This window comes from Varroa jacobsoni, unplaced genomic scaffold, assembly GCF_002532875.2.
Source record: "Varroa jacobsoni isolate VJ856 unplaced genomic scaffold, vjacob_1.0 scaffold_519, whole genome shotgun sequence".
Taxonomy (NCBI): domain Eukaryota; kingdom Metazoa; phylum Arthropoda; class Arachnida; order Mesostigmata; family Varroidae; genus Varroa; species Varroa jacobsoni.
The window spans coordinates 2,955-20,097 of record NW_019213421.1 but is presented as its reverse complement, the minus strand read 5'-3'; the positions used below and the strand labels follow the sequence as shown (position 1 = coordinate 20,097).

General features: G+C 40.9%; 2 protein-coding genes and 2 long non-coding RNA genes across 10 annotated transcripts in view; 2 read left to right on the top strand and 2 right to left on the bottom strand.

The window, feature by feature from the left end:
- The first annotated feature begins 82 nt into the window (after positions 1 to 82).
- Positions 83 to 6,412, top strand: LOC111261113 (uncharacterized). 7 transcript variants are annotated; one of them, XM_022834369.2, is made up of 9 exons: positions 83 to 97; positions 268 to 570; positions 3,432 to 3,569; positions 3,684 to 3,752; positions 3,968 to 4,086; positions 4,450 to 4,551; positions 4,801 to 4,922; positions 5,252 to 5,454; positions 5,776 to 6,412. In XM_022834369.2, the coding sequence occupies exons 2-9, from the start codon at positions 396 to 398 to the stop codon at positions 6,129 to 6,131; spliced, it is 1,284 nt and encodes a 427-aa protein (XP_022690104.1). In that variant the 5' UTR covers positions 83 to 97; positions 268 to 395; the 3' UTR covers positions 6,132 to 6,412. The 7 variants fall into 7 exon arrangements, with proteins under 7 accessions (XP_022690104.1, XP_022690103.1, XP_022690106.1 ...); XM_022834368.2 differs by having other exon boundaries at positions 91 to 109; XM_022834371.2 differs by lacking the exon at positions 83 to 97 and having other exon boundaries at positions 101 to 570; positions 3,980 to 4,086.
- A 3,178-nt stretch (positions 6,413 to 9,590) lies between these two features.
- On the bottom strand, positions 9,591 to 12,112 carry LOC147753394 (uncharacterized). The gene has a single exon (XM_086968575.1). The coding sequence runs from the start codon at positions 10,285 to 10,287 to the stop codon at positions 9,904 to 9,906; it is 384 nt and encodes a 127-aa protein (XP_086824701.1). The 5' UTR covers positions 10,288 to 12,112; the 3' UTR covers positions 9,591 to 9,903.
- A 99-nt stretch (positions 12,113 to 12,211) lies between these two features.
- Positions 12,212 to 13,914, bottom strand: LOC147753393 (uncharacterized). The gene is made up of 2 exons (XR_015311365.1): positions 13,768 to 13,914; positions 12,212 to 13,333 (listed from the first exon to the last, which is right to left on the bottom strand). It is a non-coding gene; the product is annotated as an uncharacterized LOC147753393 (long non-coding RNA).
- A 3,016-nt stretch (positions 13,915 to 16,930) lies between these two features.
- The window catches only part of LOC147753392 (uncharacterized), a 2,575-nt gene continuing 2,362 nt past the window's right edge, over positions 16,931 to 17,143 (top strand). The window contains exon 1 of the long non-coding RNA XR_015311359.1: positions 16,931 to 17,116. This is a non-coding gene — a long non-coding RNA (uncharacterized LOC147753392). The remainder of the gene's footprint in view (positions 17,117 to 17,143) is intronic.

Genomic DNA, 17,143 nt, shown 5'->3' with positions numbered 1-17,143 from the left:
TTTTCCTTCGAACCTGCTAACGTCCCTCATCGTGGCATATATAAATATAGGTCACGACAACGTGGCTGAAATCATGCGTAACGGAGTCGTTTCAAGTGTGCGTGAATCGGTATTACTTTTTCATGTAAAGTTGATGGATGATGCCGACCTGATAAATGATACTCATAGATAATATACTGTAGAATATGGCATTATTCTATAAACGAATTCATGAATCAGTGTGCGATGAATAATTTATTTTTAACTTTATAACTTCCGGGTGAGAAGCAAAATCGTGTTGCGATGGTACGGCCATTGAGGTACGAAGCCGGAGACAAAGGTGTCACGAAAGGTGTGAAACTGTGCCAACTAATTTACTGGGTTCATCTCGAAGATTATCTCGACAGAACTTCAAAATGGCGCGTTCATATTCTGGGCGGATTGTCGTTTCGGCTATAATTGATCATCTTCTATTGATCAGTATCGTAGCTCCTTTGGTCTCCGTCTATTGGTGTGGGATGTTCTTCCTCGTTGATCACTACGTATTCCCTAAGGATTATGTGACCAGTATCTGGTTTACCTGTCTATTCGGTAAGAGGGATCTACTAAATGTGTGCATAATCTGATAATATGCTTAAGTCACACGGAAAAGAGTGTTTTTACCAATATCTTATATTTTTATATATCATAGGACAGATTCAATTTACAATTGATTTGGCTGCGTCGAATTTGTGTTTCGGCTTAATTTGACCTTGCACACATGTACAAACTGACGTATGTTCGAAAACGGGTGTAGTGGCTTAAAACTGAGAACACTGACTCATGTACAAGGGGTTGTAGTGTGCATAACCGTAGTATCTGGCAGCTTTCTTTATTATATTAAGCATTTTACCGAAATTGAGCTGACTATAGATATTCCGGTTTGGTAGCGAATACATATGTTTGAATGACTCGTATGGCAATTCAAAAGCCTCCGGAAGGTGCGTGAACGAACCAGAATCTTTGGCTAGGGATCGCTTTGCATTATAGAATCGTGTGACGATCTTTTATCAGTGTTAAAATTTTCGTTTCTGCCCTTTAGCTTCTTATCAGTATCGTAATGATCAAGTCATACAATGCAGAGCATAGTTCCTGCTCTACAATTTGTAAATTATATTGCCTAATGATGCCTACGTTCAAAGACGCGAAGATGTAGGACAGTCCTTGGGAGAGACAGATGTTCCAACAAAAGCCTTAGCGATTGTCTCCATTAAAAAATGGACTCGGTAAAATTTTGACTCAGTAAGCTTCTCGATTCTGGAACTATTAGAAACGACTTATAAGACCGGATTTAAAATATCGTCTGCTTTTGCTTCATACTTCGGCGCTGGAAAAAAGTTTATCGTATCCTCACAAACGGCTTAGCATAACCTCTAGCTAATGCGAAAGATTCCCGGGAGAATTTTGGCGAGCTTCTTACACAAGACCCCTATTAGTCTCAAAACGTTTCAAGGACAACGATCCTCGTCGCGTCATAGGAAACTTCACGAACTCTATATATAAAGTCATTTATATAACTAAAGTTTACTTTAAGCAGGCATATTCAGTTTCGAAGTGTCAGCAGACAACAGCACCTCTCCCGCTACAAGGCGCTGGCTAAGCGACGACAAAGATTCGAAGTTCGAACATTTTCAATGGTTAGTCGAGCGTGCTACCTCGTTAGATCAGAGCGATAACGGAAAACTTTTTTTTTTTTTATTTTTATTTGCAATCATCAGCTTCTCACTGTTGAGGTAACCCTTTCCCTCATAATTTCTTACGGTTAACTGCAATCGACTTCTAATGTTGTGTGAATCAATTTTTGACGGAGACTATCTGCCAGCGTTTATGTATACGCACTACCTTTACAAGCCTTAATAACAGTGATGTCTTTATCAGTGGATGACCATTAGGTGAGTCCGGGATTTTCATTTGCTAATGGCGTATACATGTCATAAATCATAGCTTAGTAAAAGGGGCCTGTTTCGTCCGAAAGCTGTTCCAGAGATCTCTTAAGCGATGGCATGTCCTTGTAATAACGAGTTGCTGCAACTATCAACATGACATACGTTGTCTGGATAAAGCAGGATATGCCTGTTTTGCAGACCGCATCTTCCCATAGTTTTGACAGCCTGCACGCAGCCAGCTGAATCAGCCCTAAAAGGGCGTGTCGATCGCAATTAGAACATGATTAAGAACTGTTGTTAAATGAAACAAACGAACACGCGGCGTATTCAAGCTACACGTTTCTGATCTTAAACGAAAGGGGTAATCGCCATTGTTTGAATCAAGCTTTTTTTGGGACAGAAAAAAAATATTTTTATGTTGTCTCGTACAGCTTTGTACAAGGTTCAGGGTACGATCACAGATTTCTGAATAAAAGCACTAGCTTTGCTAGTCTGTGAGATTGTAGGCGTTTGTTAGATGGTTATTAGATGTCCATGGAAGTGAAAATTCAAAAACAAAATCCCATACATTTTATATAGATGCAAAGCGTTTAATAAAACAGTGTCGGCGGCAAAGATGTCAGCGTGATAACACTTACTCGTTATTATAGAGGCCGGCAACTACATTCGTTCGTAGGAGTTTCGTTCTAAACCTATACAGATTCCTCGAAATGTTTTAGAGCCAGTGTTTAGAAGTCAGGTCCCTGCCGTTGTAGGAACTGATAGATTAACTAGCTTGTAAATAACTACTGAATGGACGAAATTAAATTTCACGAGCCAGAAAGAAGCTAAGTAAGTTTTCCCTTATATAATTTTAAATTGCTGATGCTATTGCAGTTCCGGTATCGTATTGAGTTTTGGCCAAATTTTACACGTGTTTGGAAGTTCTGGAAATTATTTAAAGAGAAAAACTAAGTAGTTAAAGGTGTTGTACGAACGACAGACTGTGATCTCAGGGGTCGAGAAGTAAATGCGAGGCTAATATTTGATATTTCAGACAGATCTAGCAGAACTCTACCGGGACGCCCGTAACACCGTCTTCGAATGTTTTCCTCTTTAACGAAATAGGCCAGAGCTTAGCTTGTCGTCAACCTCTATCTATAGATTAGATAAAAATAAAGTGTCGTTCATAAGAGGTGTGTCACAACGTGTGATATTGATAAAGTGCAGATAGTATATAAGCCTGAGTTCGTTTGTGTGACACTCCTCTCAAGGAGAACTCACGTCGAGTTCCTTAGATTTTTTTAACCATTTAGACTAGGTCCGGGTTTTTCGTCCGACTGGAATGGGACGTGCCTGTTTTTAACAAACCAATGCCTTCGAAAAAGTGATCAATCGAATTAGCCGCATTGCTCGTCATCGTAAATGAAGCTTTTCAATTTCCTTTTTGTTCTATAAAAAAAAATCTTTTATATACATTCAAGGCTCTCCACTGAGCATGCAGAAGTTTACGCGTGCATACACATACTAAGGCGTTCTATTTTACAGGATTCAGTGCTGTATTCGTTTGCCATGTGGTCCACGAGCGACTAACACGATTGGCGCAATTAACGGACGCCCTATATAATCCGCTGGCTCGTTTCTATTCAATAATCCTCATAATCGTAATAGTTTTTCAATGGCGCGGTTAGTACAAATTTGGGTTATTATATTGCACTTAAATTAACACACTATCTAGATTTGCGCATTCTACCCATGTTATGAATCATTTTTACTTCATCTGTCCTTTTCTACTTTCAGGATTTTGGTATATTCTGGACCATTACCTAGGTCCTGGTTATATCTCGGGCTGCGCGTGCATTGCGGCAGGTAGGAATACTTTTTCGTAACTTATAGCATTATGTCTTAACTTGTTCGTAACTAGCCAACTTAGCTACTTAATTGCGCGGCTTAATTAACTAGATAGGCTAGCTAGTTAATTGCGCAACTAATCAAGGTGCTAAGAAAACTTACCTATTTATGGGTTGCTTATGGGTTTTTGTTGATAAACTAAATAGCGTTATCCGGATTGGACATTATTAAAGGTTTCTTTTTAGTGGCCACCAGCGGCTGCAGCAAAAGTATCACCGGAGTGGTTCCGTTCATCTTCATAGCTGACGACAAAACCAACTACTTTATCGCTCTGTCCAAATTTTCGCATTTGGTACGTGTTGAATCCTCTCTTTATAGTACCATTAATATGAAAATTCGACAAAAGATCGAAGACGTTAATGACCTCGTCAAATATTAACCCCCTTTTCTAACTTAGACATACAGAGTGGTCTTTATTTTCATCTACATTTTATTTTAGCATGTTTTAATGAAATACATGTCTAGATTCTGCAACGATCCTCATTGGTCCTCAATTAAGTACTAATTTTACAAGTGCGATGTACATGCTGCATACGTGCATGACGTACCATGGAAGCAGCGTTTAAGCAAGTCAATATATACTAACACACTCTAACACACATAACGACTTTGAGAGCCTGTTATAAAAAGTGTTTCTTTCGTAATTTTGACGCAGTCCTCCCGCAGTTCCGTGCTACATCTTGTTGATCATTTATATTCCGTTTTCTACATTCAACCCAGTGTTATCATCGTCTGGCGAGGAGTTTGGCACCTTCAGGTAGCAACACGAAAATAACAGTATTCTATAATAGGTAAACAGATAGTAGAATATCTAATTGAAAAACAAAATATGGTTCTGCTTGAAGGCATCATGTCCGAGTTGGGTCCGAATAATGCTAATAACGCGCCGTAGGTTTTTCAAATTAGAGACGAAGGTTCTATATCATATTCCCTGAGCATGAATAATAGAGAAATGTTATGGTCGCTAAGTGTCGCTCATTCGTCCTCCCTTTCGTTCCTACACGAGTTGCAGGATTATGTGATCTACCCAAAAGACTTCCTGTTATCTGGAACCGTAACATTAGGAGTCGGTGTCGTAGGCGCCTTCCTGTGTTATATCATTCAGTGGCCACTGAACTCATACGTAAAGTAAGTCGAAAAAGGCGGCGAAATCGTACGATTGGTACTTCTACTGCTGGAAATTGAGACAAGAATACGCAGCAAATATTTCGGCAGCAAAAGTACTTAACGCCCAAAACATTGTTTATAAGTGTTTTTTTTTTTTTTTTTGGTAGACGATTCGTTCAATCGTATTGATTGATGTCCGTTTCCCAGAAGAGGTCGCTGCATCTAATGCAATGTAAACTTTTTACGACAACCTTAACAACACCATATATGTCACTTCTGTTCTGTGGCTAAGCGTTACTTAAGTAAACGTATTCGATGGTGGCAGAAGTCATTACTTATACCTGTTATAGGAGACTACCCAAAATATCCCGATTTGTCGTGGAGCAACTATGGCGTATAATCGTAGCAACAGTAGCAATCTGTTACTGGCGAGGTTCGTGGCAATTTTGGGCTCTCGCGTTTAAAGGAGACCTTTTCACGATGTGGTTTGTAACGGTAACGTCCGCGTTCCTGCTATGTACATTCAACTGCTGGAGCATAGCTACCCTTCGAGGTTAGTCCATGGTATCGCGCACGCTTGGGTATCACGCCAGTTCTTTGCTTAATGTTGAAATCCTTTCATCGCGTATATCGAGCACTTTGGTAGCAGGAACTGAAAAAAAAAAAAAAATGGCAAATAACTATGGATTATTTGTCTGCAAGCATGCACAATCATTCGCGCCGTTCCGGCTTAACCACCTAGTCAACTACAGTCACAAAACTTGTATTTTGATAACATTTTTGATACGTTTTCAAGCCAACAGATATGTGCCTATGAAAAATGAATTATGTTGATGAGGCTAATCGCTTCTATGTCATTTAATTTTTTGGTTAGGTGTCTGGGTAGACGACCCACTAGACTCACAAGAGGATTCGATACTCCTAGATGTCCACTACTGCACTGAGATCGTCTCAACAATTGAGAAAGAGCAAATGCGCAAGATTCGAACGATGGAGAATGAGACGTACCCAATGTCGGCCTTGGATAAAAGCAGTGCTAATGGCGATACGTCGTCTTTGTTTTTAAATCACGTTAGCACCGCTCAAAAGTTCGATTACTTCAGGGGTAGCGATGAACGGCAAGAACAAGAGCCGTTTGCATTGGGGTTAGATACGCACAACGTGATGGTAACACTAGGTAGGGAATTCTCGTTTAACAGTTGGGGCGAATCTCCGGAAAGTGTTATTTGATGGGATTGTACATGTGCTTTCGCCGGAAGGGGGTGGTCAGGGAAAACTGGCTGTATTTATACTTCTACCAAAGGACGCGATTCGTGGGGAAGGCTTCTGCGACGCTCAATAATCGAAAAGTTTTCCTATATACCTGACGAACGTGCTATGGCGCAAATAAAAAAAAAGTACAGGTTCGTTTAGCGTCTAAAAGAATCGGTAGAATTATATATTGTTAATGTTTGCCCGTGTAAATAAGTTAATAAAAAATGCGGGTCGTTGCTGTTTGCCGTATCATATTATCGCCGAATTCTTTTTTTTATCTACAGTTCAGGTCATTGTTCATTATTTTACCTAAGAATTGTGGTAGTTCCTTGAAGTTTGCAATGGGTTACAGCGCCATAGATACGGAACTAGTTTTTCAGGTAATATCATATCAGATCACAGAGATACCGCGAATGACCGATACGGTACATTTCGTAGGCTTGTACCATTGTGTATCTAGTTAAGCGCTTGTAAAAAACAACCCAAAATTTTTGAACTAGAAGCAAGATAAATTACTTAAAAATTGTCTTTTTTTCCGCTACGGAGATTAGTCGATCTCGAAAAATGAGAATTTATTTTATGGATTATGAAATGTTATCTTTATCCCAATGTAATTCGAAGTAGCTATCAGAGATGTCAGTATTTTAGCAGACTGTGTAATTGGCAGCTGTATTTAATCGCTCCTAAGATGGGTCTAGCCGACAACATTCAAAAGACCATCGTCGTTACAGGAAATCGTCAGCCTCAGTGCGCGGTACGGCCCAGCACGGTTTATTTTCCGTAACCTGCTAATGCTTGTTTTTTTTGACGGCTGTCCACGTTAATGAGGTCAGGGTCTTCTACGAGTTCCGGACTTGTATAGGCTGGCAACGCTCAACCGAACAAAGCTTGTGCGCTACGGATGGCTGTTTAAAATAGAGCAACAAGAGTAACCTCGTCCGAGAAACGCCGTTCACGTTCGACAACCTGCAACGTTAGAACGTTCATGCTACTTCTTATACAAGTTCGAAGACAATTTATAATATAGGATGCGCATCTGTCGACACTTTGAGTCGACATTTATACCTATGATACCTACGTCAAAAGAAAGAGATGTGATTGGCATCGTAGCATACGATAAATGTTTTCCGGATTCAACCTGAAAAACATCTACGCTCGTACGAAAGCTTCAGCCGCGACAAGTAGATTCATGGATACGCTTTAAAAAAATGTGTACGTAAGTTATACGATTAAACGTGAGTCGATATATCGATCAGCAGACAGACTTTGATGATAATACAATCATGAGATTTAAATAACTCAACTTATAGGTGCTTAAGTCCCAACGTGTACACTTTGGAACGTGGTGCAATGAGAAAAAAACGTTGGACTGGGTCAGCCTTGGAGAAAATCTGACTATTACTTGCTCGCGTCTCGCCAAACGGTTCTACACTAATAGATGTTTGGTATTTGGATGTTACGATTGTTTAAAACGGCCATCGATTGCATATTATTTATGTCTCTTAAGTTGGCCATATTCGTTGACTCAATTCAAGATACCCTTATGGCGAAAAATGTACGAAGCAAGAGTCTCAACAAACCCAATTTAACTGATTCACAATAGTTTGATCCGGTTCATTACGCCGCAGAAACTAGTTATTTTCAAGGCTGTTACAACCGTTAAATTTACGAAGCGATTCGTGGTTCAATAACACGGGCTGTGTATCCGAATTGTGCCCATCTATATAATGGGAAAGTTCACCCACGCATAGGCGATGGCGTACGTGGCCTGGGACGAAAAGTAAGAACCGAACACTTATATATGTGAATTAATTCCAGGCATCCCCCCTGAAGCAGAATTTGTCTCCGTGAAAATAGTTGTCGACCATTACGTCATTCGGCAAGTCCTATTTTACTGTTGTAAGCCCAAACTTTCGCTTGCCTCTTCCTCGTGGACATTATACAATAGAAAGTCGGAGTGAGCCATACACATATAAAGCTACCAATACTAATTACGTACCTATTGTCCCCTAAAAATGACCGACCAATCGTTAAAAAGGTCTTGCTTCTCAGATTCAATTAGTAGAGAAGCGCGGTCCATTAAATGACAAAATATATCTATTTTTATATAATATATATCTGAAATCAGCTCATGTAAGACAAGCAACCATTGTAAACGGTGTGATTGATCATGTAGTAACATGTTTAATATTAGCGTACAAGCTACATACGATGCGCTCGTCGAAGGATTATGCTTCATGTAAGGTGGGTCGATTTAAAAAACGCAACTGCTTCCCCCATTTTTTGTGCTTCGCTCGAAAGGGGTCAGATTCGCTACCTCAAGTTGTGCCAACGACACAAATGCTACACAATCTGTGTGTATAAAAATGTTACTTTATTTTTTTTAGATCGTTCACATAAGGAAGGTCAGCTGTTTAGAATTTCTCGAGCCTAGTAGCATTTTTTAGACTTTTTACGTGTTTTGCATTTGCGATCAACCAAAAATTTGCTCCCACTAGACTGTGTTGTTAGATGACCTGCTATGTAATTTTTGAATTTACACTTACCAGCATCGTTTAGTGCGCGATTATTACTGAAAGGTCACTTGGGAATGAAGACAGAAATACTCAGAAATTACTAGGCCTTTTGGGCTTTTACTCAGGTTACTAGGTAAACGGAAGCATGGCCATCGCATATGAGCACCGTTGATTTCTTACTGATTGACAACTATAGTGACGCGTCTATGAAAGCAACGAGATGACCTTAAAAGGTAAATCTATTATTTATAGACACAGTGAGCGCACTTCTATGAAAATAACCCTGCTGTACGTAAAGGGATCTATGGGCAACTAGTATAGTTTGTTCCATATAACCTCAGCAGAGCGTTGCCTTATACACTAATTTCCATATAATAAAATTATATAACATATAGTAAAATTATTTCGTCATCGAATTTTAATACAGGCACAGCGGCACACAACTATATTACTAAAAACCAGCCCTATTTCGTTTCCAAAAACGAAACATCTGACCCCCTACGGTTATCGATTGTGCTCTACAAATTTGCCCTACAGATCTGCTCTGCCTATGCCGATGTAGAAAAAACCGTATAGCTTTTAATATGATGAACATTGGAAATTTGGTTTTATAGTACTTTTTTACCGTCAGTAAAGCAATTAAAGGCTCCGTAGTCCGAAGCAGAGCGTTATTCGAATTTTTACGTTGTTAATGAAGTAGTAGCTGGCACGCAAGATGACTGCACGCACGCAGCGGCATTATGCGTCTCTTATGCGTCATTATGCGAGTCTTCGTAGTAACAATATCTGACTTTGGTAAAGATGCGTGTACGTAAAAAAAGAGGTTCGAAAGCTTGAGAACAGAAATCATAGTACAAAATTCACAGAAAATAGAAATTCGTAATGCAGCATATCATGATTAGTAAATGAACACAAAAGCTTTTGTATTTAATTCAATTTTTATTTAATATACGAGCGATACGTAGACACACCAGCTTAATATTTCCTGGCCGTTCTTCACGCTGCCAACATGATACAATTCTCAATACAATTCTCACTGTTGTTAGAAATCATGCTTGGAAAACAGGTTTCGTAGTGCACAGAGAAACACTATTCCTTCCCTTAACATTGTTGCAAAGGGAGAACTGTTAAAACCTGTATCGGTAGGTATCGTAACAGCTCCTCCACGAAGGGCTCCCGGCTGAAAGCTCGTGCTCACGAACCCAACGAAGGTTGTACCGGGGGGAATATCGTCATTGTATGAGGACGCTGGAACTGGCTGGGTTTCCAAGTAAGGTGCCGGAGCCGGATAAGGTGCCGGAGCCTGATAAGGTGCTGGAGCCTGATAAGGTGCCGAAGCCTGATAAGGTGCCGGAGCCTGACAAGGTGCTGGAGCCTGACAAGGTGCCGGAGCCTGACAAGGTGCCGGAGCCTGACAAGGTGCCGGAGCCTGATAAGGTGTTTGATAGGGCGCCGGAGCTTGGTAAGGCGCCGGAGTTTGACAGGATACCGGAGTTTGACAGGATACTGGAGCCTGATAGAAAACGGGGGCTTGATATAATCCTTGGATCTGTTGCGGTTTTAAGTCCTGATACGCGCTCGAAGCATGATTCGATGAGGTTCTTTGACGACAACATCCTGATTCATCTATATAACACATCCTTAATTAATAATCTTCCGCGGCGATTAAATCGATGTCGTAAGCTAGTCACGCTTGGAACCCTTGGTCTCAAAAGGAATTTTGCCTATTTGTACACGAATACCTGACGGAGGCTTCTCGACCGCACTATTACCCGCTTCGTCGCCGCGAAATGTTTAACGAACAAATCGTGCTTTTAACTACATACATTACACTATGCGATAATAATATGTTATTTGAGCCTTATTTGTGGCCCTGGAAAAACCAGCTGCGGGTTGTTACAACCGGATAAAACAGTGTTTTAGGCTCATATTCATAGGCCACTTGGGGAAAAAGCTAAAAAAGATCTGGTAAAATAGTAAAACGACGGATTATCAATTTGATGTGAAGAACGACGCGATTGGCGCGTGGCGTGTTCATTCAACACATGGAAATATTCGATCTTCGACCTCCCGTCAATGGGGTTATTGCCGGATGCTGGAAGAGTTTACGCAGTCTAGGCGTATATAGAATCGGCGAGTCTTCCATGTGCGATTATTAAGAAAAAATCCGTTGGCTCATTCAGTGGTATTCGATACTTAAAGCAGCATGTGAGAAATGTTCAGATCCGCCTTCGTTTTGACGGCAGATTTATAGGAACCCGTCCGCACTTCCGTGGAAAACAGAATAGAATACAACAGATCAGTTTATTAGAGTCTGTGCCTCGTAATAGAAAATCTTATCATAAGCCTTCTACTTGGGGTAACGCCGCCCTCGAAGGCCAAGTCAGTACAGCTACATAAATTGTAGAATTTATGTACAAATACGAAATGGAACTGAATTGGACATTTTCATCACTGGATGACTATTGAACTAACAAAACAAGTAGAAAAAACGTATTCGAAAAAAACAGCTAAAATTGTCCCGAGAGCCAAAGCTGCTTTTAAAAAAAAAACATAGGATTTCTCCCGCAAGTCCCAGTTGGTTTGCGCAGAGTTCCACAGATCATTGAAGTTAGTTGTGGGTGTTAAACCAGGTCCTGGTATCATACCGCATTATATTTAAGGCATTTCAAAATAACCTTGGCCTATCTATATAAGACGAACCTATCCAACTCGATAAAATGCTGGGGGAAGGAACGCCTTACGACCCAACCATAAAGATTCACTGCGAAGTATTAAAACTTAGGCCTAGGAGTACCGTAGAGTTTGCCCCCACATATTGCGCGAGGTTATGTGGGCGCAACATCATTCAGCTTGCTCTTACTGCACCCTTCGTTGGCGCGCGTAATACGCGAGTTCGCGAGGTACAATCTGAGCGTTTCCTCAATGACATTTTAAACTAGCGATTGTCATGGCCTCGAGGGAAACTTCAGAACATACATAGGATACTTGAGTAAGAAAGCTTTATTGTAGATTAACCAAAAATGTTTTGATATAAGTATGCTTGAAGTCGTGCCGTTCGTCGCTAGTAGGGACCCCCCGCCGGACCATTGTCAATTGGGGTTCGCTATAGAAGCCGAAAAAGAACAAAAGTAAACCGTTCAGATTTGGTTGATCCGGATGGACCGCGCGTTTCAGCTCAAAAAGTAGGAAACGCAATTATCGTTGCAACTGATTGATTCAAAAGAAAATCAAAGGACCCTTATCAATGTTCAGCCACTTCATATATACACCAAGATGTCTCCCGAGCTTGATAGCTGTTCTGACTGACATTGGTATCTAATTTCAGTTGATGGATCGATGACTGATGTGTCAGGTAGCAAAATGTCGCGAATATATTCGAGGATGAATTAATAAACTTAAATTTATTAATAATAATTAATAATAAAGTTTATTTAAACTAAAATTAATAAATAAATACCTGATCAATAAATAACCCGTCCTCAGGTGTAATTATCTAACAATGTATTTTGATGTATCTATTACTGACAACACCGCAGGTTTATACACCAAATATTTAGGCACATTTATTAGGCATCGTAGAAACCCAAAAATCCGCAATTTAGCTTTTGCGAAGGCAGAAGTTCGAAGGTACATTTCCCTGAGGTACCGCAATATACAACTCGGTAGACTTCACACAGCTCAGGTAGAACTTTCGCTTATTATTATTAGTAAATCTCTGTTGTATGTACCGCACGGTTGCGAAGCTCACCTGACATCATTGTTGACCCAGTTACTCGCAAAAAGCAACTCGCTAATAACCGATCGATCTAAGCTGCTCTTCGCTAAAAACAATTCAATATTACTATGTTGCCTCCGTCCATCATTGCAGACAGTCACTCTTATTCATGCACATTTCATCGGGCAATTTTACGCAATCCATCGAGTTCATTGATCAGTATTAAACGCAGTCCCACCTCGTTCACTATTTAATAATAGCTTGGCCCAGATCTGGGGTATTGCGGCAATGCGCTGGGGCGATGCGCGCTTATCAACTCGGGCGTGCTGCCACAGCATGTCCCAGAAGTATTCACACCTGCAATATGCCCAATTAGACACATCGCTTGAATAATCGTACTCGTTAGAAAAGGCAGTGCCTTTAACCTGTCTGGAAATGCACTAAACAGATTCCATTCGCCACCTCCACGAAACGTCTGATTAGGTGTGGGTCTAGTGCCTGTTACGAAGGCAACACAGCACGCTGTCCTTGCAGGAGAACTATTACCAACGATCAATGGCCCGGCCGAATACGGCTGACCTGCTATGTAGCTTGGCGGAGGTCTCTCTTCCGGGTGGTAGGAAGTTCTGTATGGTACCTGTTGATATGCTGATACTCTGGGGTCCTCCCCATTGTTTGTTTGGTACATAAGCCTCTTTGATACGGATTCGAAACCAGGATCGTCCGAACGCCGACGGGACGGTAAGTATCGTCGATATAAAAGATCGCTGCGGTGAATTTTGAGTGACACAGTTCTATCACTACGCCCCACTCTTTATGACGCCAATGCTGTTAGAGCAGCAGTGATAGCTCGTGTCGATTTGGCTCCCAACTTTCGTTGTCGCCGACTGCTGAAGCGTTGACGTTGGCTGCGTTCTTAAACCGCGTAACCATAGAAAAAATGTCTAAATGCAGAGAGCGAAAAGTTAGTCTTGAGAGCAACAAAGGTGAATTGAAACAGGTGCTAACTTGAACAAAAGAGCCGCCGATAGATTGTTCAGCGTAAGTCAGATTTGCCCCCGTTAGCCCAACCGAAATTAGTTTAAGAATTCTATTCACTTGCATAATTATTAAGCACTGTTGTCACGTCTGACAGATATTTTTTTTTCAATTCCACTTATTTACTTGCAATGGTCCAGATCTCGACTGATTAAGGAATTAGTAAAGAAAACTTTACACGGTTACTCATCTCTTATCAACGATCATTAGTCCGTCCTGTCTCATAGAAATCTGTTTTTCCTAAACAATGAGTACATGTGCTACACTGAAAGCTAAGTAGCAAAGATTTCACTATAGACTTCTATGAATTTTACTTATAATAGACTTCTATGAACCTTACTTTAGGAGAGGCTCAAAAATCGTCCGTGAATAAGCAGTGCGTCCCGCCAATAACAAGCGTCAGCTCTTTAGATGCGCTGGCTAAAAAGAAATGTACGTAACAAATGCGTGGTCGTATTTCCACGAAACGAATTTGTGACATATAATATACACGGATCGCTTGGAACCATGGTATGGCGGGACCAGAGAACTAATCCATGATTAGAAATTTATGCATCCGTATAAAGCGCAGAAAAAATCATGGAGGATGCTCCTCTATTGTACATCGAATGTTAACTTCGTTAATTTACACATCATTGTGTGTTTTATTAACAAACACTCCCTCCCTCGCCCCGCCCGCCCACCAATAAACACTTATTTCAAACAAGAATAATAACTGTCAGCTGTCACCGAAGTTTTATTTGACCAAGACTCAGGCCGACAGTCGGCACGATATCATGTTGGCTTTCCTACAGATATTCGTACGGCAAGTAACCGTGGCTACACGAACCGGTACTCGAACGATGCGCGGGCAAAAACGTTCTGCTCGTAAACGAATCAAGCAGGTAAATGAACGCTGCTGACATAATTAGTTGACCAATGGCAAACGGAAGCAACATCCATTTATTGCACAGAAAATTTTGAAAGGGTTCTCCACCACGGAGTGGTGTCGGGGCGCATCCAGGGCATGACAAGTCCCCACCAAAATTATCACGGAATGTAGGCTCAATCCTATAAGGCCTCACGATGTGGCTGGGCGGCTGAACTTGATACGGCGACATTAATAGAGGCGTTTGTCGGCCAGCGTAATACATGTTTATGTCGAATATGGTTCACTTGCGTGAAGGGATGCTGTGTGGGGTAGCTCACGATACCTCAAGACAGCGGCCGTCACGGGAACTGGTACCGTTTTACGGAAAAAAAAACACAAATGTAGTTCGAGTCTTAATTTGGCGACTATAGTTTGTGTCTCGATACGATCTAGTTACGTGGTTTCGTTATTTTAAATGTCAAATTAGAATTGGCTATGTTTTTGTTGCATAGATGTACCGGTTGCAGTTTGTAAATATCTCTGTATTCGGCGTGTGTATTTTGTTTTTTTTTTTTCGTAGAGAAATTAATGTAACGAGTAGCACAAGTGATCAGTGCACTCGCAAATTAGGAAATCAGCTGAAATGGATATTTTTTCCGAAAGGGAAGATAATCATTAGAAGAGATCGGCATTAATGATTGGCCGTGAAATTCTAACACTGTCGTTAGAGGCGTAGCGGATCTGCAATGGATAAAAAAGGGCTCACCGTGTGGTTTCAGGGTTGTTTCTCAACACAGTGGATATTTAACTAGGCCAATGATCAATCTACGCAAGCTGACCTACGTGGCTTTTACAGACTATTACAAGATCGTCCTCGTCTTACTTTGCCCCTCGTTACTGTAGTGGTGATTCTTTCAGCCACCTCCCAGACTTTGCCGCAGGGAAACGTTACTAGCCGGAAAGCCCTACACGGAATACAAATGTAAGAGCAAACAGGCGAGCTGATAGATAACGCAAAGTTCTCCATCGAGGACAGGGGTCAAATATAGTACCCGAGGGTCACAGACGGTGATGCCTGATGAGTCACTGATCAACTTTTGCGGTTGCCGAAGGCCGGATACGCCATCGTTCGACTCGACTTGAAGGACGCGTATCCGGCATTAACGACAGCGACGATTCTGTTGAACAATGCTGACGTTCTACTGAGGAAGCATCGTCCGATGTACGCTCGAATAGGATCGTAATGTGGATAGGTTAGGGATAGTTACTGGCCAGGCAGATTACCCAAACTGTAATCGTTATTAGTGTGACAAGCATTGCTCAAAGCTATCCTCGTAATTAGTAATGATATGATAGCTTATGGCTGAACGATTGTTCAGAAAAGAAAGCTTACGTTCATAAGCTTTATTGTATCTTTATTGACGTGCCTTAAATCGTCACGGAACTTAAACGACCACCAGTTGTGTGGCGCGTACGGCAGAGTCTTTTTTCCTGGTTGGTTTTTCTCACGGGTCGTGCATACTACTGAGCTATGCCGTATACGGTAACATAAGCGATTCGTAAGGTCTTCGTTTCATTTCAGCTGTCATGCTCAGACAAACATAACAGCTGAATTGATACACACTTATGCTGACTGAAAAGTTGAATAAACAAAAAAACTCTGCAAAGACTGTAGATAACGCACAATCTGTGTGAATAAAGAGGAGCAATCTGTTTGTGTTGATTCGAGTTTAAGCATGCAGAAATTGGAGAACTTGAAAATATTCCGACATTTACTTGTAGGATGTTGTGCTTCAATAATCTGTGGTGTGGTTGAAATGGTAAGAGTACATTATGATATCCGTGTCGGATTGCCAGTGTCGCTCCGCTGTTATGGCAAGCGTATCGAAAGATAACGTTGTTCAAGCTGGATGCGATAACCGAAACTCTACGTGCAAAGGTGCGTTTTCAAAACAACGTTCTGACGGCCAAAATAGAGGCGGAAGAATTTTTTCTCTAGAAAACACTGGACTTTTGGCAAATAAGGCGGCTTGTATGGGATTTCATGTCGTAGAACTTTAACTGATAAGTGCAGTAAATCGTTAAACAAACGGCAACCGCAATAGAGGTACGAATTTGTATACCAGAGAAAGTTGTCGAAGTGCAAAGGTAGTTAGTTGGCGATAAATGGCCTCTAGATGGATGTCCGGATCTGGAAACCAGAACTGGTTGAGTAGGAGCTGAAAATAACTGAGCAATGATTGGAGGTGTTTTACCCTAGACTGTATATGAACCCAGCGTGAGTAGCATCGTTTGAACCAAAAACTGGAAAAGCTTATATCAAAGCAAATGATTCGGTAACTACACTAATCCTTTAAACCGTACGCGTGCTTTCTCTAACCTTTTATGCTCTATTCAGAATATAACTTATTATCTATCGATAGTATCTTTTAAGCGACACAGCGACGCGTCTCGTTCATCTTTTATAGAGGCTGTCTTGTACAAATCGCGTCAATGGCATAAAAGAGCTATATGGTTTTTGATTAAGTTACAAAAAACGAACGTAGCTAGAACTGAACGTTACCTTTCGTTTTGTTTACTTGAAACAATGTCCAGCACACTTTCTTTAGAGAGCGTATGAATAAGAGTGTTTAAAATTTGAGTCTGTTGGTCATTGCAGAAACTTTTTTGATTTATATTTTCGATCATCCTTTAGGAGATGACGATCAAGATAAAAATTGCGATGAAAAGACCGACGTATCTGTTGAGGTACTTGAGGACCGCATCGCTGTGTTGGCCTGTAAAATGGAAAAACATGCCGAGCAAGAACAAGAAGCCTGTACACTTATCATAGAAAATGGTGAGTTAATACACAAATGTTTGCTTA